General features: G+C 37.9%; 1 protein-coding gene across 1 annotated transcript in view; it reads right to left on the bottom strand.

Annotated features, from left to right (window-relative positions):
• Nucleotides 1-26,671, bottom strand: part of UBN2 (ubinuclein 2) — a 56,956-nt gene extending 30,285 nt beyond the window's left edge. The window contains exons 1-5 of the mRNA XM_068973330.1: nucleotides 26,201-26,671; nucleotides 21,061-21,153; nucleotides 7,359-7,460; nucleotides 1,447-1,584; nucleotides 683-786 (exon numbers count right to left, since the gene is read on the bottom strand). Of these exons, the coding sequence (XP_068829431.1) occupies nucleotides 683-786; nucleotides 1,447-1,584; nucleotides 7,359-7,460; nucleotides 21,061-21,153; nucleotides 26,201-26,671 (908 nt within the window). The remainder of the gene's footprint in view (nucleotides 1-682; nucleotides 787-1,446; nucleotides 1,585-7,358; nucleotides 7,461-21,060; nucleotides 21,154-26,200) is intronic.
• Nucleotides 26,672-27,197: the final 526 nt, after the last annotated feature.

Here is a 27,197-nt window from a genome sequence, read left to right as displayed (position 1 = left end):
TCTCACAAGTTTTTGTCCCTAAGCTCTATTTAAAAAAGCCGAGAGAAGTAGGGAGACTGGTAGTTTCGTAATTGCAAGGTACATTTTATTTTTATGACTTTTTATTTCATTTCTCTCGCTCTTTTTTTGTTTTTTTTTTGTGGCTGTGCCTCTCAATGTACAGGATCTTAGTTTCTAACCAGGGATTGCACCCGGGCCCTGGCAGTGAAAGCACCAAGTCCTAACCACTGGACTGCCAAGGAATTCCCTCTTATGACTTGTGACAAGCATTAAGAATAGCTAAATAAAATCAATGACTTTTAAAAAATATTAAAACGACCATCAATCATTAACACAAAGACTACTGCCAATTCTCAGACCCCGGGTATCTAAGCTTTGTTTTAGTGCAAAAAATTAAGAAAACGTGTTCCATTTTTCAAACTGGTTCTTGTTGATAAAATGCTGTAATGAGCAAAATACTTCATGAACAAATATGTAAATCTGATCTAAAACACCTGAAGTCTCTAAGATGACTTCTACTTAATAATACTAAAAAGAAGTTAATAGGTCACTGACATTTATAAATACTGTATTAAATTAGATCCAGCTAAGTTGAACTAATTAATGTTAAATATATCTTTCTAAAAAAGAGTGCTTGTTATGCTACAATACTAGTTCCCTCATTGTGTCTAATTTCACTTACCCTAGTTGTTTGGGTACTTTTTTCCTTGGCTTCTTCTCCTTTTCCCCTTCCTCTTTCCGCTTCCTCTTCTTCATCTCAATATCATCTTCTTTTATTTTGGGAATCTATAAAATGATAAAGTACATCACTTACTGAAGTATTACTGCTTTACTCTTTGATGATATCAATCCAGCATCCAGGGAAAATGATTTTACTCAAATTTCAGGGTGCATTAGAACTGCTTGCTAAAAATGCAAATTCTTTGGGTCCATGAGAGCCCCCAAACCTTGGTTTTGGTTATCTGGGGGAGAGCCTTTTAATCTGCATTTTTAACAAACATTTTGATAATTCTGGTACAAATATATTTGTCTTTGGCTCACATTTCAGGAAACATGTAAAGACATTTTATTCACTTCTCAAATACAATATATATATTCTATAAAATTTGCTTTACATCGTAGAACAAGTAACTACTAAACCGGTCATTTCCATATTAAGTCTTAAGCTATCCTAGAACCACAACCTTATCCAGAAATAGTGGATTATTAGACTACATATGGAGAGAGAAGTTTTAACAGAAAATATAACTTATTATGATATAAGAATATATTTCCCCATATTATATAATTTTACTTTAAAGCATGTAATTAACTATAAATTCATTAAAAAATGATTAGCATTTTACTTTTCCTTATATTCACAGCTGTAAAGCAAAAGTAAAATTCAAAAACCACATCTTTTTAATTGAATCCTCTCATTGCTGTTGCAGTGTTGGATAAACTCACTTTGGGTGGCTTGTGCTTTTGGTTGTCTGTGGTATCGTCTTCTTCAGTATCTGAAGCTTGGCGAAACTGGAGAGTGCCAGTATTGATATAAAAGCCTCCATATTTTGTTGTTAGAGAAGCAGGAACTAATTCGTCATACTAGATTGAAAAAAATTTTTCAGATATATCTTACTATATTTAATTCTATAAATACGTCAAAGAAATTCAATCCCGTCAGCATCTTCCTTACATATTAACTACAAAACTAACTGCAATGAAGATGTCTGTGAATAAACTTAGAAAAAGTTAGTATCTGTAACAGAAATGAGCTCTGATCATTCAGTATTTGTTAAAAAAAAGAAACTTCTCAAACACTGAAGCTAATTCTAAATATATCATCTGCTGAGAAAAACTTATCAATCACTGCTATTCTTAATGACAAATGATTCTGCTGAGAAATCGAAACAAGTTAAAAAAGACTAAATGGCCAGACGACAAATGAACTTCATTTCTTACCAATAATGGTATTACTATATAATTTTATTCATAAATAGATTGTAAAAATTAAAGGTTATTTCTTCTGCCTTAGTTCTAAGCTTTTAAGTAAGAAATTTTTTTTTAAATATATAAAACAAAAATAAATTTTAAAGGGAAGTAGAAAAAGAACTGCCCTGTTCAGTAAGCATACACTGAGAATCCAGGTACTGCTCTGAAAAAAAGATTTAAATTGTATAAATCAGTATGAAGATCTGGTCTAGAATATCACATTAAGCTGATGTCCTCTAAGCTTCAATTTTTAAAAACTTTATGTATGTAAGTATTTATGGCTGTGCTGGGTCTTTTGTTGCTACATGGGCTTTCTCTAGTTGTGTAAGTCTGGATTTTAAGGTTTATCTTATCTCACCTGAAGAAGAAAAAACAAGCACTAAATGGAAGGTCAATCTTAAGTAAATGAAGGTATTCATGGCAAAAGAGAAAAAAAGGAAGTACTTATCTAACAGAAGCAAGATACCTGCTACCTGGGGTCCCCAGAACTCTACTTAAGGGTACTCTTCATATTATATAATTAGTCTTTAAGAAAGTCATATTTGTAAGGAAAATTCTTTTGCCATGGGCAAAAAATGTACAGAACATATTTGTTAGACATATTAAGGCTAAGTACAAAACTTGTGATTTTAAACTGTATCCTCTTAAGTTACATGGAGAATGGAGAAAGACTGTACATTTAATGATTTTGAACCAAAACTGAATGATGTTAGAAAAAGAAGAAAGGAACACACTCCTTTCCTGTTGCTCCACTTGAGGGGTTACTACAAAGCCCTGCAGCTAAGACCTTCAGAAAGGGCCCAGTACTATCTGTAAGTAAAGGAGTAATGTGAGGAGTAAAGAATAAAACGTGAGAAGACCGGGCTTCCGTGGTGGTCCAGTGCTTAGGAATCTCCACATTTATCTGGAGAAAAACATGACCCTAAAGAATACATGCACCCCAATGGCCACTGTAGCGCTGTTTACAAGAGCCAAAGCATGGAAACAACCTAAATGTCCAACAGATGAATGGATAAAGAAGATGTGGTACAAACGAGAAGGCCCTGCAATGGGAAGCCCATGCACTGCAACTAGAGAGGTGACCCGGCCTGCTACAAGTAGATAAAGCCCACACATAGCAATGAAGACCCAGAGCAGACAAAAATAAATAAATTTTTTTACAAAGTGAAAAGTCTCTGTAGTAATTATTTTGAAAATGTGTAACTGTGATAAGATAAATACACCTGCACTTTTTGCTTACATAAACTTGTATAATGCTTTACAATTTTTAGCTTCCTCATATAAATTATTTCACTTGGTTCCCCGATCCCCTTTTGAGGCAAGGAAGACAAATATTACTCCCATTTTATAAGTGAAAACCAAATTCAGAGAGGTTAAGAACTTTGCCACAGTACCTGTATTGGTTTATGGCAGTGTCACTGGCTGTTTTCCCAACCTATCCATTATAATAAGCAGCATCTCGCTTAGAAACACACGCATCACCAGGCTACCAGACAATGTGGAGGTGCTCAGTGTCTATCTTCTTCTGCAGTATTCTGCTGAGCTTTCCCTATCAAAACACTCTTCAGGAGAACAAACTCTTTATGCATATTTTATTTAGCCTTTTTAAAAAAATATAACCAGGTGGACTACAGTTGTACTTGATAAACCTGGCAACCACGCTAAAGTGACACAACCAATGTGACAGAGCAAGGATTAACACCCAGCTTCTACTGCACCGTGAGGTATACATGTATCAACACCCAGCTTCTACTGCACCGTGAGGTATACATGTATCAACACCCAGCTTCTACTGCACCGTGAGGTATACACGTACCAAGCATTTTTTTTTTTTCTTGCAAGGTACAGGATATATTCTGGGGTTGTTTTTGTTAAGGTAACACTCATTTATAACCTTACATAAGTTTCATGAGTATGTGACATTTCTACTTCTGTAGTAATTTTAGCCTTTTGAGTACAATGTATTAAGAGACAATGGATCACTGAACCTGCAAACCAGATTTATTAGATCCTTTGCCAACAGAGATGCCTAGCTATTGTGACCCAGAATACATCACTTCACGTCAATACTTTGTGGCTGTGAAACAGATTCAATATTACTTACTTCACTAAGTTCTAGTGAAATTTAAAAGACATAACCTACATAAAAGCATTAATCATATCTATTATTTCAACAATAAAAAGATTTCCCTTGTTTTTTTAAAATTTGGCAGCATGCATGTTAGACTAAAAATAATCTTCAAAAGCATTTATTTTCAGATATTACAGTAGTATTAATAGTACACAATTCTTAAAGTGAAACAGAACCAGATTATTTTCGATCCCTATTGAACAATATACAAACAGAGAAAGCCTACTAGTGGGAATTTCCTAGCGGTCCAGTTGTTATGACTCTGCACTTTCACTTTCAAGGGCCCAGGTTCAATTCCCAGTCAGGGAACTAAGATCCCATGAGGGTGACGCAGAGGAAAAAAAACCAAAAACCCAATTGGCAATATACCCATTGGAAAAAAACAAGAAAATAATTTGGTTGGCTCAAAAGTGTTTTGTTTGAATCACTGAATTATTTCATGTAAAAATGAAATAATGTTAAAGAAAATGATGCAAAATTATTTTGCAAGTCAATAAACAACCTGTGTTTTAGTTCAATTTCCTCATATAAAACAGGGACCGAAATTGTCCTATAAATGTCAGTAACTGTGTAGTTATATATACATATATATAACAAATAGATATATATTTATATATATATATAACAACAACTTATACCTACAAAATTATCCTCATTTATTAAAGCAGTGGCTTGCAAATTTTCTTCACCAGCCCAAGTGGAAAATACACTACCCATCAAAACCCAGTGCATGCGTATATAAACACACACACATAATAAAAACTGCATAATGTATCAGTGGCTTACTATAACAGCTCCTACTCTATTTCATTCTCTTTGAAAATGCCAGCCAGTCTTTAAATCAATACCCAAAGAAATTACAGTTCACAAAAGTCAGTTTGAAAAACACTTTTATTCAAATATTTGAAATGCTACAAAAGGAAAATACTAAAAATGCTCTTTATGAAAGGCTACATACCATATGATTCTAACTGTATGACGCTGGAGAAGAGGCAATACTATGAAGACAATAAAAAGATTAGTGGTTGCAGGTGTTAGGGAGGGATGAATAGGTAGAGCATTTTTTTTAGGGCAGTGAAACTATCTTGTATGACAGTGTAACACTGGATACATGTCATTATACATTTGTCAAAATCCATAGAACGTACAACACCAAGAGTGACTCTGAAGGTCAGCTATGGGCTCTGGGTGATGATGTGTTGATGCCAATTTTTCACCTGTGACTAGCATACCACTCCGGTGGGGGAACACTGATAATGGGGGAAGCAGTGCATGTTGTGAGGGCAAGGAGTACGTGGGCAATTTCTGCACCTTCCATTCAATTTTTCTGTGAACCTCAAACTGCTCTAAAAAATTTAGGTTTATTAATTAAACTCAAACAAGGGCTCTGTATCAACTAGGTGGGGAGATAGGGAGGGAGATGGGAGGGAAGTTCAAAAGGGAGGGGAAATATGTATTCTTATTGCTGATTCATGTTGAGGTTTGACAGAAAACAAAATTTGGCAAAGCAATTATCCTTCAATAAAAAAATTAATTAAAAAAATTTTAATTCTATTTATGTAAGCCTGAGTACATGCAATGTTCATTTATATATGGCCATGGCTGAGTTTCCTCTTGGGTTATTTAGAATTGAAAATCTACTTCACATAGAGTGTTCACATCAATACCATTGCTTTATACTTGCTTTATGCTTTTCGATGGGCCTCCCTGGTGGCACACTGGTAAAGAATCCACATGCAGGAGCACTAGGAGAGATGAATTCGATCCCTGGGTTGGGAAAATCCCCTGGAGAAGGAAACAGCAAACCCCTCCAGTATTCTTGCCTATGAAATCCTATGGACAGGAGAACGTGATGGGCTACACGGTCCATGGGATTGCAACAAGCTGGACACAAATGAAGCGACTGAGCACCCACGCAGGCTTTGCAGCATGCCATTATCTTGAGTCCCAGAGGACATAATGCTGCTGGGCAAGTCAGTCGTAACAGAGAGAACTGGGTGATGCTAGAATAAAAGACTTGCTCCTGGTCCACAGTGAATTAGAAAACAAGTGGAGTCTAGAATCCAGGACTTTTGACTTCAATGTCAAATCAAGGCCAAAACTCTCTGCGACCGTTCCATGCCCAAACCTACAAAAAGGCTGACAATCTTTTTGGTAACACAAAGTCCTCTCAACTCCAAAGGACACTGTCAACATTTTACTTCTACAGAGTAGGCTTGTAAACCAGTTTATGTCAGGAAACCAAAGTAACACAGGAGTATGACAGGGTATGCATGCCTCGTGCTGGAAGTCCTTCCTATCACTTTCCTACCACTACATGCCTTGTCATCCTCTATACAACCAAGCACTGTAGTAACAGGAAAAAGAGGTACTAATTTGTGGGTAGTCTAACAGCCACCTTAGTGTAACCTTCTGTATATTCTAAGTAGTCACTACACAGTGCAGGGGATATCATAATGCAGGGATTAGATTATTCCAGCACACTGAGAAGAATGTAAGAACATACAACTTACCAACCCCTAAACATGACATGCCTTTATTTATTTGCTACGCGACCAATGCACTGTTGTAGTCATGAAATGATCTCCTGAATTCCTCTTCCTTTTATAAGAGAAAGAAGATTCCAGGGGGAAAGCTGTAGGGCTTCATCAAAACAGGCTGCGATGAAGGATAGCATTCAACTATCACCACTGTAGTAAGGATTGGCAGCAATAAAACCATGAAGCACAATTTCAAGGTATTTGCCAGATTAACTACAACCCAGCAGCCCCAGTCTTCAAAATCTCATGGTTCTGATCTGGAAGGAGTTTCAAAACACACCTGCCCTTGGGAACATCGATTAAAAACTCAAGATGGAAATATTCTCTGATCAATAAATCCCACTACTAGAAACTTAACCTATACATATAATTTTAACTATAATTATCTTACATGCATACTCAAGTACACAAAGAGAAGTGTATACTACTGATGGCTCAATTACTTGTAAGCACATAAAACTGGAAACTTATTTTTTCCTTTGGCTACACCATGCAGCTTTCGGGATTTCAGTTTCCCAACCAGGGATCAAACCCAGGCTCCGACCCAGAAAGCACTGCATGCTAACCAGCAGAATGCCAGGGAATTACCAAAACTGTAAATGATTTAGACATACATCAAAAGGGAATTAGTTAAAACACTTGCTGAAACATTTACTTTGAATTCCACTACCCAGATAAACAAAGAAGTGCTATTATATTAAAGACAAATTACTCACAGCCTCTGAGTTATCAATAAACGGATCTGTCTCATCATAGCCAAAGCCTATATCGATTAAATCTTGTAGCCGATCCCTCCGGTGTTTACGGGGCTTCCCACCCTGTGAAGAACAGATATGTTAGACTGAATCAGTACTCATGTTGTTTCCATTAAATTATAATATACCTGTCAGAAGAATCTGCAAATGACTTCTGTAAATAATACCCCTCAGGAGGTTGAACTTAAATCCCTTCACATCTTGAACGAAAGCTGTACTTAGGGACTCGCTTCCAAAGTAAGTTTGAAGTGAAAAGCCTGGCTAACATTGCTCAGCCACATGATCGAGGTCAACACCAACAGTGGTAAGTCATATTGATACTGCATTACTCTTGACACGAACAGACACAAATGGCACTTAAACTCTGCAATCTTCCTTTCAAAAGCCCTTCACCTCAGTTATAGGTTAACCACGAGATAAAATCATGACAAACGGAACCACAAGAAAAACACCAAACTCAACTGAGAGACATTCTTACAAGTAACTGACCAGTATTCCTCAAGGTGGTCAACATTACAAAAAACAAGAAAAATCTGAAAAACTGTCATAGTCTAGATAAGCTTAGAGAGACAGAAAAACAAATTGTGATCTGCTCTCTTGCCTGGCATGCAGGCACTAAAAAAACGACATTAGGGGGAAATAAGCAAATCTTGAATAAAATGCACTATCAATTAATAGTAATGAACCAAAGTTGGTTTGTTACTTGTAACAAGTCTGCTATACAATCATAAGATGTTACAGGGAAGAGTGGGTGAAAACTATATGAAAATTCTTTATATTTTCTTTTCAACTTTTCTGTAAATCCAAACTATTCTTAAAAGTATTTTTAATGTCCTAGAATTAATTATACACATAGACATATAAGAAAATAAAAAATGAATGCATGGAGAAACTGTTGAAATCTGAGTAAGGTCTGTAGTCTAGTTAACTGTATCGTGCCAATGCCAATTTCCTAGTTTTGGTAACTATAGTTAAGTCACTGAGAAAAACCAGGTCAAACCTGCTGTGAAGCGGGAGTGGGGAAAAGGAGGCTCAGAAAGCAGAGAGAAAACCATCAGGGCTAAGGGTGCTGCCTGCCCACACGCCACCACTGAGTGAGAATGAGCCCTGCAGAAGCTGCAACATGTGAGACCTAACTCTCCTATGCTTTGTATTTCCACAGTGCACATGTCTCTCAATGCAGTTCATTTCACCATTTCTTCCATCGGTGAAAGATGGCTGAGTTTTCTGCAACATGGCTCTTAAATAAAAGCAAATTACTTCATCTATTTCCATGTGAAGAAATGGTGATCTCTTCCAGTGTTCACATGAAAAAAAAAAAATTATGATGAACTTGAAATGTCTCCAACATAAAACCATTTCCTTTTTAGGTAATTTTGTAAGGTAATTCTGACTAAATGCTATGTTTGTATTGCATATTAATGTTAAAAAAAAAAACCTACCCCCCATAACTATGACGCCATTGTATGCTTTTCATTGAATAAAACCGTTACAATACGATCACCAGCGAGAGTGTCATTTTGGTTTGAAATAAAGTAGTTGCTCACGTTTTCATATTTTACCAGTTTTAAAAACAATTTGGAGACCAACACAGAGTGGAAACCCTTTTATTTTCCTGGATAAGATGACTGAGTTCAGTTCAGTACAGTCGCTCACTTGTGTCCAACTCTTTGCGACCCCATGGACAGCAGCATGCCAGGCTTTCCTGTCCATCACCAACTCCTGGAGCTTGCTCAAACTCACGTCCATTGAGTCAGTGATGCCATCCAACCATCTCATCCTCTGTCGTCTCCCTTTCCTCCCACCTTCAATCTTTCCCAGCATAACGGTCTCTTCAAATGAGTCCATTCTTCACACCAGGTGGCCAAAGTGTTGAAGCTTCAGCTTCAACATCAGTCCTTCCAATGAATATTCAGGAGTGATTTCCTTTAGAATTGACTGGTTTGATCTCCTTGCAGTCCAAGGGACTCTCAAGAGTCTACACCAAGATCACAGTTCAAAAGCATCCATTCTTCAGTGCTCAGCTTTGTTTATGGTCCAACTCTCACATCCTTACATGATCACTGGAAAAACTATAGTTTGACTAGATGGACCTTTGTCATCAAAGTAATGTCCTGCTTTTTAATATGCTATTAAGGTTAGTCACAGCTTTTCTTCCAAGGGGCAAACGTCTTTTAATTTCATGGCAGACAGTCACCATCTACAGTGATTTTGGAGCCCAAGAAAATAAAGTCTGTCACTGTTTCCATTGTTTCCCCATCTATCTGCCATAAAGTGATGGGATCAGATACCATGATCTTCATTTTCTGAATGTTGAGTTTTAAGCCAGCTTTCTCACTCTCCTCTTTCACTTCCATCAAGAGGCTCACTTTCAGCCGTAAGGGTGCTTTCATCTGCATATCTGAGGTTATTGATATTTCTCCTGGCAAGCTTGATTCCAGCTTGTGCTTCAGCCAGTCCAGCATTTCTCATGATGTACTCTGTATATAAGTTAAATAAGCAGGGTGACAATATACAGCCTTGATGTACTCCTTTTCCAGTTCAGAACCAGTCTGTTGTTCCATGTCCACTTCTAACTATTGCTTCTTGACCTGCATACAGATTTCTCAGTACAAACAGTATGTACAGTATGAAAAGGCAAAAAGGACACTGAAAGATGAACTCCCCAGGTCAACAGGTGCCCAATATGCTACTGAAGATCACTGGAGAAATAACTTCAGAAAGAATGAACAGACAGAGCCAAACCAAAAACAACAATCAGTTGTGGATGTAACTGGTGATGGAAGTAAAGTACAATGCTATAAAGAGCAATACTGCATCAGCAAGTAAGTTCAGTTGCTCAGTTGTGTCCGACTCTTTGCAACCTCATGGACGGCAGCATGCCAGCCCTCCCTGTCCATCACCAACTCCAGGAGTTTATTCAAACTCACGTCCATTGAGTCAGCGATGCCATCCAACCATCTCATCCTCTGTCGTCTCCCTTTCCTCCCACCTTCAATCTTTCCCAGCATAACGGTCTCTTCAAATGAGTCAGTTCTTCACATCAAGTGGCCAAAGTATTAGAATTTCAGCTTCAACATCAGTCCTTCCAATGAATATTCAGCACTGATTTCCTTTAGGATGGACTGGGTGGATCTCCTTGCAATCCAATGGACTCTCAAGAGTCTTCTTCAACACCATAGTTCAAAAGCATCAATTTTTCTGTACTCAGCTTTCTTTATAGTCCAACTCTCACATCCATACATGACTACTGGAAAAACCATAGCCTTGACTAGATGGACTTTTGTTTGGCAAAGTAATGTCTCTGCTTTTTAATATGCTGTCTAGGTTGGTAATAGGAACCTGGAATGTTAGGTTCATGAATCAAGGCAAACTGGTAGTGGTCAAACAGGAGATGACAAGAGTGAATATCGACATTATAGGAATCAGTAAATTAAAATGGACTGGAATGGGTGAATTTAACTCAGATGACCATTATATCTACGACTGAGGGCAATTCCTGAGAAGAAATGGAGTAGCCATCATGGTCAACCGAAGAGTCCGAAACGCAGTACTTGGATGCAATCTCAAAAACGACAGAAGGATCTCTGTTCCTTTCCAAGGCAAACCATTCAATATCACAATAATCCAAGTCTGTGTACCAATCAGTTAAGCTGAAGAAGCTGAAGTTGAATGGTTCTATGAAGATCTATAAGGCCTTCTAGAACTAACACCCAAAAAAGATGTCCTTTTCATTACAGGGGACTGGAATGCAAAAATAGGAAGTCAAGAGATACCTGGAGTAACGGTCAAGTTTGACCTTGGAGTACAAAATGAAGTAGGCCAAAGGCTAACAAGAGTTTTGCCAAGAGAACGTACTGGTCATAGCAAACACCCTCTTCCAACAACGTAAGAGAAGACTCTATACGTGGACATCACCAGATGGTCAATACCAGTCAACATAAGTCCTTCCAATGGAATATTCAGAACTGACTTCCTTTAGGATTGACTGGTTTAATCTCCTTGCAGTCCAAGGGACTCTCAAGAGTCTTCTCCAACATAGTTCAAAACCATCAATTCTTCAGCGCTCAGTTTTGTTTATGGTTCAACTCTCACATTCATACATGACTACTGGAAAAACCATAGCTTTTGTCGGCAAAGTAACGTCTCTGCTTTTTAATATGCTGCCTGGGTTTGTCATATTATTTCCTCATATTAATCCTCCATTCATCCTGCCTAATATCATCTAACATTTCTAAAATATCATTTCGTATCATTTCCTTGCTCAAAATACTTCAGAAGCATCCTATAACAACATAAATCCAAAACTCTTACTATGGCATTAATTAAATGCCTTCTACATGCTAACTCAAAACTACCTTTCCAACTTTTCACTTGAGCACTTTAATCCATTTAGTTTATATACCCACTCTCCTCCCAAACATGCTAGCTTATCTTTCCTCATGCTTTCCCCTAACACCTCTCTGAATACTCCCACCCTTTACAGCTTAGCCCAAGTTGTAAAGCTTTTCTCCTAGATGTTTTCCACTCAAAATCACAATGATCTTTTTCTGCTCTCCTAATATATTTTTTTGTCTAGGCACAATTAGTTGCCTATAAAAGATTTATCTAGGGAAAACTTCAGAAACAAATAGGTTCTATTTTAATGAACACAATGAGACTTATGCATAAGTCCAGTAACTTACGCCTAAGTAGAGAGATTTAGGAACATTTAAGTCTAGTCAAAGATACCAGTAATTACCACTGAAAATGATAGCTGTTATGAATAGCTCTGAATCCCTATTATATTCAGTAAAATGGTTAAATAAGTAAATGTGACACTTGTTAATGATAGCAACCAAAATGGCTAATGCTTTACCTAATAGTAATAATCAAACTAAAATGCCTCTAAAAATAGGATCTTAGAAGTATAAGCATTTTACCAAGCTCCTATTATAGCACCATAACAATGATAAAGGTATAAATTATATATACTATGACAAATCTATTCAATATGAACAGCCATTTTAAAACAACGTGGTAGAAGACTATTCAATAATATAGAAGGTAACAAGAACAATTTACCAAATGTTACGTATAGTTCAGGCTATTCACAGAAAAAGTAATGCTGATGTTCACTAAGTATCTGGAAGTGCTCAACCTAACTGGTAATCACAGAGACAACATTAAAAATAACAAGTTGTTTATTCAACTATCATACAAACGGAAGGATTTAAGAAAAACACAACAATATACGTCTATAGCTATATATATAGCTTTATATATAAAAAGCTCAAAGAATTATAACCACTGGATAACCATGGTTATTACCAGTGTGGAAGGGATATAATTGGAAGTAGCAGTGAAGGAAGACTTTGGCTTGCAGGATCTCAGTTCCCCAACCAGGGACTGAATCCAGAACTACAGCAAAGAAAAGTCTGGAATCCTGACCTCTAGGCCACCAGTGAAATTTCTTTTTTTTTTAATCTACAAATATTAAAATTCACCTAAAGAAACTCAAGACAGATTGGCAAAGGACTGTATTATCATGTCTTTCCTACTAGGCCTATTTGGAGCTGCTCTCTTGTCCAGTATCTTTAGCAAAAATACTCCTCAGAAGCATCAAAGCCTTACCTGATAAATTGTCTGGCCTCCTGCAGTTGTTGATATTATAGTTTACATAGTAAATGCATCTTAAAACAATGCAAATTTTATTTTCCAAATTTTAAAAAGCCTTATTTTGCTACATCTAAGACGAAGAAATCCCTTTAAATCTATTCCTGGAGGGCACTAGTTCACATACCATGACTCAGAAAAAAATGGCTTACGAGTCATTAGTACCTGCTTAACCTAATAATCAGTGTTTCAAGCCAAGGAAGCCCAATTATACTGGAACACCAGAACGGAAAACAAACTTACAGGACCACCTATTGCCTCCAAGTTATAATAACCCTAGAAGACTCTTGAGAGTCCCTTGGACTGCAAGGAGATCCAACCAGTCCATTCTGAAGGAGATCAGCCCTGGGATTTCTTCAGAGGGAATGATGCTGAAGCTGAAACTCCAGTACTTTGGCCACCTCATGCAAAGAGTTGACTCATTGGAAAAGAGTCTGATGCTGGGAGGGATTGGGGGCAGGAGGAGAAGGGGACGACAGAGGATGAGATGGCTGGATGGCATCACTGACTCGATGAACATGACTCTGAGTGAACTCCAGGAGTTGGTGATGGACAGGGAGGCCTGGCATGCTGCGATTCATGGGGTCGCAAAGAGTCGGACATGACTGAGCGACTGAACTGAACTGAATAACCAACTTTCATTGATCACCTACGGAAGACAGAAGCATGACACTGCCAAGACTCCAATTTGATAACCGAGAAGAAAATATCTCCCGGTCACACAGATAGCTGTTGCAGCCCTATCACAACCTTATCTTCCACCTTTACTAATTTCCTTAACCTACCAACAGAAAAGGGTAGAGATTTAAGTCAGTGGAAAGTCAGTCAAGAGCTGACTTAACAACAGAGAAACAGTATACTCAGATTTCTATAATCACCACTTATGGATTCAGAACCTTCCTCCCAAATACCCTAAAACTGCTGATTCTCAACTGTTCCTATGGGATCTAAAGAAGATGAAGAGAACTTATTTAGCTTAAACAGGCCAAGGACTTAAAAGGGCATGTCATGGCAAGCAATTAGAATTGTTAACTGCAATAAAGAAACTATTATTTGAGGGGAGAATTCTCTCTTGCCCTTTGAAAAACCACACCCTTCAGACTGCTTTAAAAGGCTATTATTTTACATTTTTATTGTATTTGCAGTTCCATACTATTACTGGTCAACAGAACTTAAAAACACTAGTGCTTTGTAAGTAGAACTCATTTTGTGGTAGTATTAACAAGCTCGCCCGAACTGTTTTACCCAAAGTCCTACCAAGTTGATCCTTACGGACAAGATCTAGTATAAGGCCAAAAAAAATAGAGGAAAACCAGCCCAGGAAGTTCTCAAGGAAGCTTGAATGCCTCAGCAAGTGTGGATGATGATCTAATAATATGAAGAGCAGAGAGAATCCTTAAAATTCCCAGACAGGGCACATAAATGCTTTCTGATATCCACTTATATCATTCTCACATTTGAGGATACTTTTCTAACAATTTATAATTATTTTAAGTACAAAAATATATTTCGTTTCAACTCAGTTTAGTATATACTATGAAGAAGCCAATTTCATTGAAAATTAGTTATGCCAAGATATTGCCATTTTTTTAAACATAATTGAACAAAATCAGTTTTAAAAGCCATACCAGAAGAATGACTTTTCATGTACTTTTTTATTAAAAAGTGTTAACTCTACTTCATCAAATGCCTTACTTATAAGACTGCTCATAACTTTTAAACCGTCAAATCTACCCCTCTCCTCTCTTTTAAAATAAATATGAAGCTACTTAAGGGTTCAGAAAGTCCAAAATCAAAGCATCAGAGGTGGGATTCAAAATCTATGTGGTATAATAAGCAGATTTTAAAGTCACGATGTGATTTTATAAAGGCTAATAAATGCCTGGCAGAATATATGTCTTCCTGTTTAGAGAGTCATTGAGATTCAAATAGTTTTAACTGCAAGGTAGCAGATATTGGGTTGAGCACTTTCCTTTAGATTATTGAATTTATATCCAGTTCTAGGACAGCATGATCTTTCAAGATGCTGGGGTAAGAGAGTGAGGAAAATCACTAAAACAAATCTTCCAACCACCAAATGTCATCCTATGGCCTCGCAGGCTTAGAGAGCAAGTCTATACCCATCAAACCAAACTTCGTTCCATGCTCTAATCTAGAGTATACATGGCCTCAGAAAAACATACACAACCTGGAAATATCTAAAAACTGAACTGGAAAGTACTATACATATTTAGCCTCAACATGTGGAGCCTTAAGACTGGGAATGAGGAAAGTTATGGTGGTCTCTTTAAACTGTCTTCTACTTCCTGCCTACAATAACCAACAAGACAAATGTCAAATGTCAAAACTTGGACTTAGCTATTTATTATGAGTGTACAACAACCATTTTGATATATTCTAGGTAGAAGTACGTGCTGAATACTTATGTTGCCCTTTTTCCAAAAAATAATTTAGCAACTGCTGCTGAATGCATACTGTCACATACTGAGGAAATACACACTGTGGAAAATTCTTTAAGAGATGGGAATACCAGAGCACCTGACCTGCCTCCTGAGAAATCTGCATGCAGGTGAAGAAGCAACAGTTAGAACTGGACATGGAACAACAGACTGGTTCCAAATTAGGAAAGCAGTATGTCAAGGCTGTATATTGTCACCCTGCTTATTTAACTTATATGCTGAGTACATCATGCAAAATGGCGGGATGGATGAAGCACAAGCTGGAATCAAGACTGCCTGGAGAAATCAATAACCTCAGATATGCAGATGACACCACCCTTATGTCATAAAACGACAGGAACTGAAGAGCTTCTTGATGAAAGTGAAAGAGGAAAGTGAAGAAGCTGCTTAAAACTCAACATTCAAAAAACAAAGATCATGGCATCCAGTCCCATCACTTCATGGCAAATAGATGGGGAAACAATGGGAACAGTGACAGACTTTATTTTCTTGGGCTCCAAAATCACCACAGATGGGGACTGCAGCCATTAAACTAGAAGACGCTTGCTCCTTGGAAGGAAAGCTATGACCAACCTAGACAGCACATTCAAAAGCAGAGACATTACTTTGCTGACAAAGGTCCATCCAGTCAAGGCTATGGTTTTTCCAGTGGTCATGTATGGATGTGAGAGTCGCAAACAGTTGGACATGACTGAGCGACTGAACTGAACTGACACACTGTCACATTATTTGACAAATAATGTAGCAGGAAATATGACAGACAATAAAAATAGGATGGAATGGGGGAAAAACACAAACCAATCATTCAACACAGGGTTCTATACGCCCCATAATTTCTGTTATCACTGCTTTTCAACTACCAAAGCTGTCTCAGTCCTTCTATCCACAAGCAACGGCTGCAGGATAAAGTGCATCCTATACTCCACAGGCAGCCTTCCCTTCTCCCTTAGGTGGTCACCTGCTCCCCCTTCACATAACTCCTCTCCAGCACAAGTAACAACTATATATACTAAAGACCACAAAAAGCCCACAAACTGGCCTCACAGGCTTTCCAACAAATCACAGAATTTATCACTAACATCTCTCTTGGACCCAGCCACATCTCAATGCATCCTATTTTCTCCTTATCTGGAAATCCCCAACTGAGTTTAGCTTGCCTGGTTCTCTGAATCTTCATACAAATACATGCTTCATCACAGTAGAAATGGTATAGGCTCCCATGTGTACCACCAGCCACCCTGCTCACAGAAGAGAAAGAGCAGAATGTAAAAAGTAGATGAACTGACGAGTTAAATGTATTAGGAAAAAAAAACAGTGAACCAAGTACACAAAGGTCTCAAACCAAAGCTTGAGAGCCAAATATGGCCCTCAGATATATTTTGGCTAGCCCGAGAGGTGTTTTAGTTAGAAGCCAACATTCAAAAGTAAGAATAATAAAGAAAATGCAGATTTCAGCATTCTTTGGAGAAATGGAAAAGATTTGGCAACCCTAAGGCCAAATTCCTGCAAAGTTAACAAAGGCTGGAACCGAGCAGCAGTGTCCCCTTTTACATAGGGCATGTGCTGTCTGTCCCCTGTTCAGAAGAATTCCCCACTTCCAATGTCCATCAGACTTGCTTCACTGATTGATCAGTGCACAACTGAGGACATCTGAATCTGCTACTCCTGAATTTCAAACACTAAAATAACTATAGGACAGTATAAACTATAGGGCAATAATATCCCCATTTGTTGTTTAACCGTACTCTTTTTGTGAGTGCCTAGGTTTGGAGAAGATATCTTCTCCCAAGTCACTGTTGGCCAATAATTTTTCTTAAAGGGCTCCAAATAATCTGTTGTGGTCTGTAAGAAGACACAACAGTTAAGAAGAATATGTAACAAGTGATTGGAGGACCAAAGATAAAGGCTACATGGAACAGAATGCCTGAAGGAAAAGATCAAAATCAGTGGGGTTGTCAATTAAGAGGTTAAAACCACACAGATGTTTATACACAAAGAATTTATGACATGTACAGAATAAAGCAACTCTCCACAAGAATGATAAGCTTTAATTTCTGTTTTATCCAATGAAGTAATTCTCTGCATAGATCTAGCCCTCTGGGTAATCAGGAGGCCAGGTTAATATATCTGCCTAAAAGAGAGAGAAAAATATTGGTGTTTTAATGTCTTTTTTTGCAAAATTAACTGTTACTTGCTATTTCCTGAAATAAATTATTTTTCAGAGAAAAGAATGATATGTTAAAGTGACTAAACAGCATTTCGCATTTAGATAGCACTTTAAACATTTTAAACATTAACAATCTATTTTTCATCTTATGCTGACAAAACTTTTGTGTTATAAAGTTGACTAAGCAGACCTTACTTTCCCCTTACACATACTAAAGCACAAAAAAGCCAAGAGGTTTCACTAAGGTAACCCAGCTAGTTATGGCAGAGAAGATTAGAATGCAGCTTCATTAAATCATAACCCTGGGTTCTTTCCACTACAACCCGCTGCTACTGCCGCCTCTCATCCAGTGTAAGCCTACAAAGGGTGGAAAGGAGGTTCAAAGGATCCATTCAAGTCTCCAAAATTCCTCCCAATTTCAAGAATGAGACTGGCTCTTCTACTCAATTTTAGGTCCCCAAAGGAGAGTCATTCATTTCCACAGACACTGCATTTGTGTGTCATATATGTTTTGTCTTCCCAATTATTTTTAAAGTTTCTCCAGGAGGCGGCAAATAACATGATTCTTTGTATGTCCAACATAAATACTCAAATATTTTATTATTTATATACAGAATTTAACAAATTATCTCCATCTCTTGTTACAAGAAACAAAAGGTCAGAAATAACCTTAAGTGATTTTCAGAAATAATGACAAGGACATCTAAGTTATATTACTTAGGGGGAAAAAAAGTAAGAAGAAAAGGTAGCTAGGGATACAAGTTTTATTTGTGTTTTATAAACCTCAAAAGGTTTATAAGTCATCTTTTTGTCATATGCACAAAAAGTAATCGAACTTTGGTGGGTTAACATTTTGCAAATATCTAAAAGATTTTCTTTTAGTTAAAATATAAATATACATATGGTACTTACATAAACAATTGTCATATATGTATAAATATACATATAGACATCTGCATATACTGTCTTTAAACACCAATAAAAATCTGCTATTTAAGAGTGATCTTTTGTGGAGCCTGGAGCCTAGAGCTGGACAAGGTATCTTCTCACAGGTCACTTAAGAGTCTGACGATTTTCTTAAAAGGTTCCAAATAACTTGTAATAATATGCATACTTAACATTCACTGTTATGATATTCATGGCAGGCTTTTAGATCTATGTACATAAAACCTTGATGAGGCAGAATATTTTAAATCTCTACTTAGAATGAAATAAAAGAGTCAGCAGTCAAAATAAAAAACTAGAGAAGAAATATAGTCCATTAAATTCAGTGATAACAAGAGCAACATTTTATCCTTGCAAAATGACAGTGCTTGAGTATATTCTAATCACATAAAACAATTTTACACAACAACCAACTTCTTCTGGACACTGGTTTTTCTATGCCAAGAACTATCTAAAAGATTCCCAATAAGATTTAATGCAAACTATGAGGTTCCTTCCTTATAGGATATGCTGGGAATCTTCCATTTCCAAAGGGCAATTGTAACCCTTGGTTTTATAACCCATGGGGGAAAAAAACATTTTAATAAGAGTGTTGGAGGGAGTAGAAACTAATAATTGAAACTCCTAATTTGATAATACTGTATATACCAAAAATATACATGCATAAATGTTTTGACCTAAAAAATCCCCTTCTAGGAATTTGTTCTACAGATAAACTTGAAGAAGTATGAAATGCCATGCTACTAAGTTTACTATAGCACTATTAGAAAAGCAAATTTTCGGAAACAATTTTGCAATTATGTGGGGGACTAGTTAAATAAACTGTGATATTTCCATACAACGGAATACCATGCAGCTTTGAAAAAGAGAGAAAGCTCCCTTTGCCTGGATATGGAAAAAAATCTCCATGATATAGGAAATGAAAAAAGCAAAGAGCAGAATCATGTATTCTGCAATATGTGTAAAAGGGTGGTGGCAGGGGAATGAATAATGTATAAAGATACACATAAAATATCTTTGGGAAGGACACTCAAGAACACTATTTGCCTCTCGGAAATGAGATTCAGTGGGTGGACAAGAGAATAAATGGAAGATTTTTCATTCCATACTTTTGAATTTGAACCATGTAAAATGGACTAGCTGATTAAAACACTAAATTTAACCAAAGTATTTATTAATTTGTAGAAAAATTATGGATAGGTATTTCAGGATTTATAATCTGAGAACACTGCATTATAATTAACACTGCAAATCAGTGTAACAACTTTGGCTATTCTTTCCATCAGTTCACCCCTCAAGATATTATACAGCCGCAGACCACAGAGCCAGAGAAGGGTGTGAAAAATCTGAACTTCTCAAATTTACAGGGAAGAAAACTTTGGCACAAAGAGGTTAAATAAACTCACCAGTGGATACAATTAGCAGCTGGCAAAGTATGACCTAGAACCTGACCCACATTTCAAAACATTCTCATATATTTTCCTCCCCTCAAACTGCTTCCTCATTACCACAAAGAGCCAATAAGTGTTCACCAAGATCACCAAGAAATGACAGTTACTACTACAGCCACCCTAACTGCATTTTGAAGATAACACGAATGACAGGGCTAGTTCAGTGCTCTCAGAGGAACCACAAGAGAGGTAAGGTCTTGCTTCTCTTGGGTCAGGTCTGAGCAACAAGACAGGGGTAGTTAAAGCCATAGAATAAACATGGGAAGGGTATGGGAGGGATTTTCCAACAAAGTCAATTACACCAGAAAAATTGAGAATAATAGTAAGCAACTTCACAATCAGGAAATTCAAATTTATTTTTATATTAAAACAAATACTAATCTATTGTGGCACAGTTTATAAAATGCACATGGGTTTTTAAGGTAGACAAGGCACTTATAAAGAAATTTCATGCTGCTTCTGATTGATCCTGTAAGTGGCCTAGAAGGACACACATTCAAAATCTCTTAAACACTTAAGAGGCAGGAAGGCTAAGAACTACTATACCAAAGGAATTAAAGCAGTGTTCTCAATGGCAGTGGAAAGAGCAAAGGATTAAGCTAAAATAGACCTGGAAACGCAGTCTCATTTCTGCCATCAGTACATGTGACCTTAGATCAGTTATTTAACCTTAAGCACAGACCTGTTTCCTCATCTGTAAATGTGGTCAATGTCACTTACCTTGCAGTGCTGTTACAAGGATTGCAGATAATAATAAGCAAACTGCCTAAACTCCAGAAGGAGTACAAGAAATGACAGTTACTACTATAGCCACCACATACCTACCAGCATCTTTATTTGATCATCTAACCATTTATCTGGGTTTAATTTATTAGAACAAGATAATGTGAGCAATGGATGTCATAAGCCCTCCCAACCAGTCAAAAGGAAAAAAAAAAAAAAGGCCAACAGGATAAAATTACCTCAGTGAAGTTTATTATACTCACATATTTCATTTCAAACTTCTTAGCCAACATTTCCACTTCTTGCCTCTCTTGATGATCATCACTGAACGGATCTTCTGTGTAAACAGGCTTTTTCTGATTCAAAGTGAATGGTAAAAGAAACAGAAGTATTAGTATTACTTCAATTAGAGTTGACTATATCTTTAAAATTTAGTAAATGAGTCAAATTTTCCAAATATTAACAAATAAATTAGAAGCATTAAAAAGTAACTAAAAAAAAAACACTGTAAATCAACTACACTTGATTTGAAAAATCCATTTTAATTTTTAAAAAATTTAAAAATTAAAAAAAAACTAGAAAGAAATGTGAGTTTATAGCAAAAATATTTGCAGTTTTAATGGAGTCTTACACATTTTAAAGTTTTTCAACAGTTAAAAACTCAACAATTCAAATTGTCTTCAGTCACAAAATGATCTATGGTTACCCTATCCAAAATAAAAAGGCCAAAGAAACCCAAGAAAATTAGGTTAAAAAAAAACCCAAAACACTAATAACTTCCCAACAAAGATTAACCAATTTGGTCAGAAATTCTTTTGCTTTTAAAAGTTTATTACAATCATCATTTAATCATCTGCCCTGAGTTAGCACTGGAATATCTGTAGCTGCTATAGCTTTTTGCTGAGGCCAAGCATAGACAAGCTCTGTATCACCTACATCCTGTCAATGAATATCCATTCAAGAAATTCATACGACTTCTAAACAAGGCAGAAAAGTTCAATAGCTACAGATTAGATTATCAAGGCTTCCTTTTAGCAGGAAGAGTTAAAATCTACTATAAAGCACAGTTCAAAACATACAGCCAGGATCCAGCATTTACCACCTAGTGATCAAAATAAACAAAAAGACACATCACATCTTTTACTCAAGCTTACTATTTCACAGACACACTTCATATATATATAGATATAATCCAATATATAAAAAAAAACAAAACAAGGAGCTACATATTATCTAATTATGAACTGACTATAAAGTTCATGGGAAAAAAAGGCTAGATGCTTTAACTGACGTACCATCTTCAAGCAGTAATTAAAATGAAAGTACAATACAGCTGAAATATTAGACACAGATTTGCCCTGAAGGTCAAGAAAAAATGTAGAAGGGATGACATTTTGCGAACTTTGAAACCAAGATATTTCATCCTGGCTATAAAGGCTGAGACATGATTAATCGAAAAATATGGACAGAATGAATACAAAACAATTCATACTTAGGAGGCATTAGAATGAAAGGATACATTTTAAACCTTAAAGGAACTTTTAAATCAATTTTGAAAATTATCTATTATATTAAATAACATGTACAGTCCTTTATCCAACAGGAGTTATCAAAGGAAAATATAAATATGACCTGAAGCAAACAAAGCAGCAGAAAGGTGATGAAATAAGAAAGGAAAGAAACAAAACGTAAACGAAAGAAACAAAAAAAGCAAGCAAGCAAGCAGAAAGGTAATGAAACAAGAAGCACTAGGTATGTTCAGGAGATAGCCTTAACATGAGATTAGAGTTATGGACAGTAAACAACCACCCTTGCCATTATAAACTGTTCCCCTTATATCACGATGGAGCCCAAATACTACATCTCACTACTGACCTGACCCATCTCTGTATGAGCAAATATAAACACACGAATAGATATTTTAAATAAGAATCACCTTATATACCATTATCAAATATTTTATATGTGGATTTTTATATGGGCAGCAAAATTAAATCACTTATTTACTCATCATAATCTATAAAAGTAAATTTAAGGAAACTGACTTGCTTTCAAAATTAAGGCTCTAAGCTTTACATTTTTCGGGTGAAAAGACCTAATAATTAGTAAATACCAAAATAACCGATCAACCCATAGGCAAAACTGATGCAACGATTCTTTCCTTTGATGTTAACTAACACCATTTTCAGAAGAGGTTTCATATATGTTATCCAAAATATGCAGTATGACAAATAATGGAATAACACAGAGTTCTCTGGGAACAGTATTCTCACATTACCATTGTAATCATTTATTTTTATACAAAATGCTCAATTAATCATGTTTATGGAAAGACGTTTTCTGGTTAAGTGATTTTCTGGTTTACTAAGAGTTAAAAAAGGATTTCTTGTGTATCAATTCCCCTGAGCCAGAAAAGGTGAACAAATTACTCTTTCAGGATAGAGGTGATTACAATACCTCCACCTCAACCAGGATCAATACTCCCGCAGACAAGGTTAAGGGTTTAGCTAATCTGTGTTCTGACAACTAGAGTGGGTTTTGTTTTCCGTATTTTGCCAACACCTGCTCATTTGATTATGTTTTCCCTTATAAATAAAAAGTTTAGAAAAATTCCTGACTGCATTTAGTTAATAGGGGTTTTACTGTTGTGTATTTATGAAAGATGGTTTAAATTCACCCCAGTACAGATTGTACTCACATATAACAGGTTTTTTATACTTACATATCTATCAAGTAAAGCCTTACTGGGTAATAGCTATCCCAATATTGCAGAAAGTTTTCTTCTTTTAATTTTACAAGATCTCTTTTCCTTCCCCTGCTACTCTTAACCTGCTACACAGTATGTTGTTCAATTACAATATGGTAAAATGAGGGCTTCCCTCATAGCTCAGTAGGTAAAGAATCTACCTGCAATGCAGGAGACCTGGGTTCTATTCCTGGGTCAGGAAGATCCCCTGGAGGAAATGGCAACCCACTCCAGTATTCTTGCCTAGAGAATTCCATGGACAGAGGAGCCTGGCAGGCTACAATCCAAGAGGTCGAAATAGTCGGACACGACTTAGCCACTAAATCACCACAAAATTTAAAAACTATTTTGAAAATATTCCATCATCATTGAAAATAAACTGGACTTCTCCTGAGGGGAAGAAAAACCAAAGCTGGGAATCTCTTTGCAGATTAATTCTACTGCTTACATTTTGCCTTTTCCTGGTTTCTCTTCCCAGGATTTCCTTTCATGGAAATGTGACAATTTCATTTAGAAAGGTGTTTTCTATACTTCCTTATGTAATAAATATGTTCACTGGAAATAATCATAGGAAAATCTGACAAATATTTGTTGCAAAGGCACACTATATGTATAAACAATGGATATTTTGGTTCAGTGGAATATGTCAAATGATATATGGCTGAATGTACAAGATAACTAGACTAATACACCACAAATTGATAGTGTAAAAGGAAAATTAAATGAATTATTCACCTTTCTCCTAGCACATGAAATTATTAGTTCTGATATTATCAAATTAATAGGGTAGCGTGTCAAAATCAACTTCATAATTAAAAGATACGTATCTATTATTAGTCTATCATCCCATGATTATTATAGCATAAAGATCATAACGGAGGTCTTTGTATTTCTACTATAATTCTTTTTTTCAGTTCAATTGGGCAGGACTTTCTAAATTTATACTATATGAGTTAATTGTAAGAATTCTGTTTTTATTAAGAACTGGTACTAGCATTTGGGAAAAAGTACCAATAAGATGACATATAAGCACTCTGGGAACCAGCCGCCTCTTTGTAAAATGGGGATGAAGGTTTTTTCTCATGCAGTTCTGCTGGACTAAACTCCACAAGCCACAATTAGAACTGTGTTTAGCACACAGTGAGAAATCAGTAAATGTCATTATCATGTATTTTTTCCCCCAATATAATCACCTATAATTTATGAAGTAGATTAGGGAGTACAACTGCAAGCCTTTTTTAGATTAGAAGATCAAATATAGCACAATTTTTTAAAAAAATGCTTCAGTTCAATATTCTCAAAATTCTTTGGAGGAAAAATATGTGATCACTTTATGAATAACAGGGGCACTAAAGTGAGGACAAAATGCTGTGTGGAAATGACCAAAATGATCTCTATCCTTAACAATTCATTTTGGTTGCAAACATTTAGTAATGATTTGATCACACAATAGTATTTGTAAATAATGATCAAAACATTGGCTGGCTTTACAACAAACAAAATCTAGTGACATTGTTTAATATGCTATTTTTAAACTAAGTTATTCATTTCAACTATAAAGAAAATCGAGGATGAAAATAAAACAAGTGACTTCTGGGGTCCATTAGACGGGTGCTAAAGCAAAACCTAATAAAATAGTCTCTAAACAACAGAAGAAATTGTTCTTATTACTCTTACCCCGTCATTTCCCTTTCTAGCCGACTTCTGAAGATCACCAACCAACAATAAAAATTACAGCTACCAACAAGCCCCTCTTCTATCTCCATTGTTCACCAGTTCCACCAAAGGCATACCTAGGTATTTTTAATAAAGTTTTTAGAAATTCAAAGCTAACATTATTTTCATCATCCAAAAATCACAATGGCCAAGTGCAATATCCTTCAACTAGGACCAATAAACTAATGATATGTACACTCAAATAAGTATATGATGGTAAGCACCAAATAAAACGAGACACCCTCCCATTCAATTGCTGCATGAACACTAGAGAAAACAAAGCTTAAAAGGTTTGCCAATATCAACACGAAAGAGAAAAATAAAGAACCAGATAACTAGCCCAGGTATCCTTCATTCCTAAAGTGGAATCCTTAGTCTGAAAATGTTTAGATTACTTTTAAATCCCCTTCAATTAAGAAAAATACCCCACGCTCAGAAGCACATCTCAGCGCTCACAACAACAAACAGCGACGAAGGTGAGGAAGATCCTGGAGGGGTTACACAATGTCTCTGCTTCACACTGGGGGGCGTGTCCCCCAGGTTTTCTCTTCCTTTCTACCGAAACGACTGCTGGAGGTCCGCAAGCAAAACCCAACAACGCAACTTGCAGGGGCCCCAGGTTTTTTTGTAGAAGGCAGAGATGAAACCTGAGGTTTCGAAAGGTGCAGGGGAAAGCCAGATCCGAACAGCGTCTGGAGCGGGAGCGAGAGCAGGATGCGGGGGGTAGGGGAGGATGGTCGGTGGAGCGGGTAGGAGCCTCGGCCAACCCAGGGGAGCAGAGGAAAGCACACCCGCTCGGCCCCTGCCCCTTCCAGCCACCCTCTGCGGAGACCCGAGACGCGCAAGGTGGGCGTCGGAAGGTGCAAACCACTGGGGGGAGGCGGACGGGTCTGGTCTCGAGGCTCCTGGGGTCTGGGGGATGAGGGAGGGATCTTCTGTACCCGTTGTTCTCCACACAGCAACAGCTCCGGGTAACTGAACTCCACGCAGCTCTCGTCGGTGGGATCTTTGAGCACCAGCTCCAGGCGCACCGTCTCCCTCGGCGGCCTCGGCTGCGGCTCGGCCCGGGAAGTCGACTCCCGCGGCGGGGGCGGCTGCAAGTGCAACTGCGGGAGCGGCGGTGGCGGCGGCTCGGGCCGCGGGGGCTCGCGCTGCAGCGACATGGGCGGCTCGGCGCGGCTGACCTCGCGCTGAGGGAGCGGCTTCTCCCGCGGCGGGGGCTGCGCCTCCGACCTGGGGGCAACCTCCCGCGGGGCCGGCGGCTCCGTCCGGGCCGGCTCGCGGTACGGCTGCGGTTCCAGCCGGGGAGGCTCGCGAGGATACTCGGGCTCGCGTTCGGCCCCCGGGAACTCGGCCTCGCGCCGCCTCACCGGTGACAAGCTAATAAACGCTACTCTGCGTGGCTCCGCCATCCCCACTGTTCTGGCCCTCTGCCTTCGCTCGAGCCGGCGCTCGGTTCTACACCGAGTTGTTTGCCTGCCTGCCTTTCCTTTTGCTCTCTGTAGCTTTTCTTCCCTCCACCACCCTCAGCCGTCTCCGCCGACGCCACCGTGAGTGCGGACTGTGCCCCCTTCCCCGCCACTATGTTCTGACGGGCTCCACCGCCATCGCCAGGGTCGCCGCAGCCGCCATGTTGGATCCCCCACATAAATAGAAGCAGGCCGCCGAGCGGGCGCATGCGCAGGCAGGAGACGCTCGCATCCACCGTCGTGGCTATAGCTCAGTTTTCCTCTTTTCCTCCCAACAGTCTGGAGTCCGGACAGGTCAGCGGAAGTGACATCATGGCAGGACCGGTTTCCACGGAAACAGAGACGCTGTCTGCGCCCTTCCTAAAGGGGAGGGGTCTGGGGTAAGCGAGAAGCTTCCTGTTCGCACCTGGAAACCCGAGGGGCGCTCAGTGGCGAGCGTGGAGATGTGCCTGGGACCGACCTAGCTATG

The sequence above is a fragment of the Capricornis sumatraensis genome, chromosome 5, assembly GCF_032405125.1.
Source record: "Capricornis sumatraensis isolate serow.1 chromosome 5, serow.2, whole genome shotgun sequence".
Classification (NCBI taxonomy): Eukaryota; Metazoa; Chordata; class Mammalia; order Artiodactyla; family Bovidae; genus Capricornis; species Capricornis sumatraensis.
Note: the sequence above shows the minus strand (reverse complement) of the source record. Positions and strands in the feature narration are given on the sequence as shown.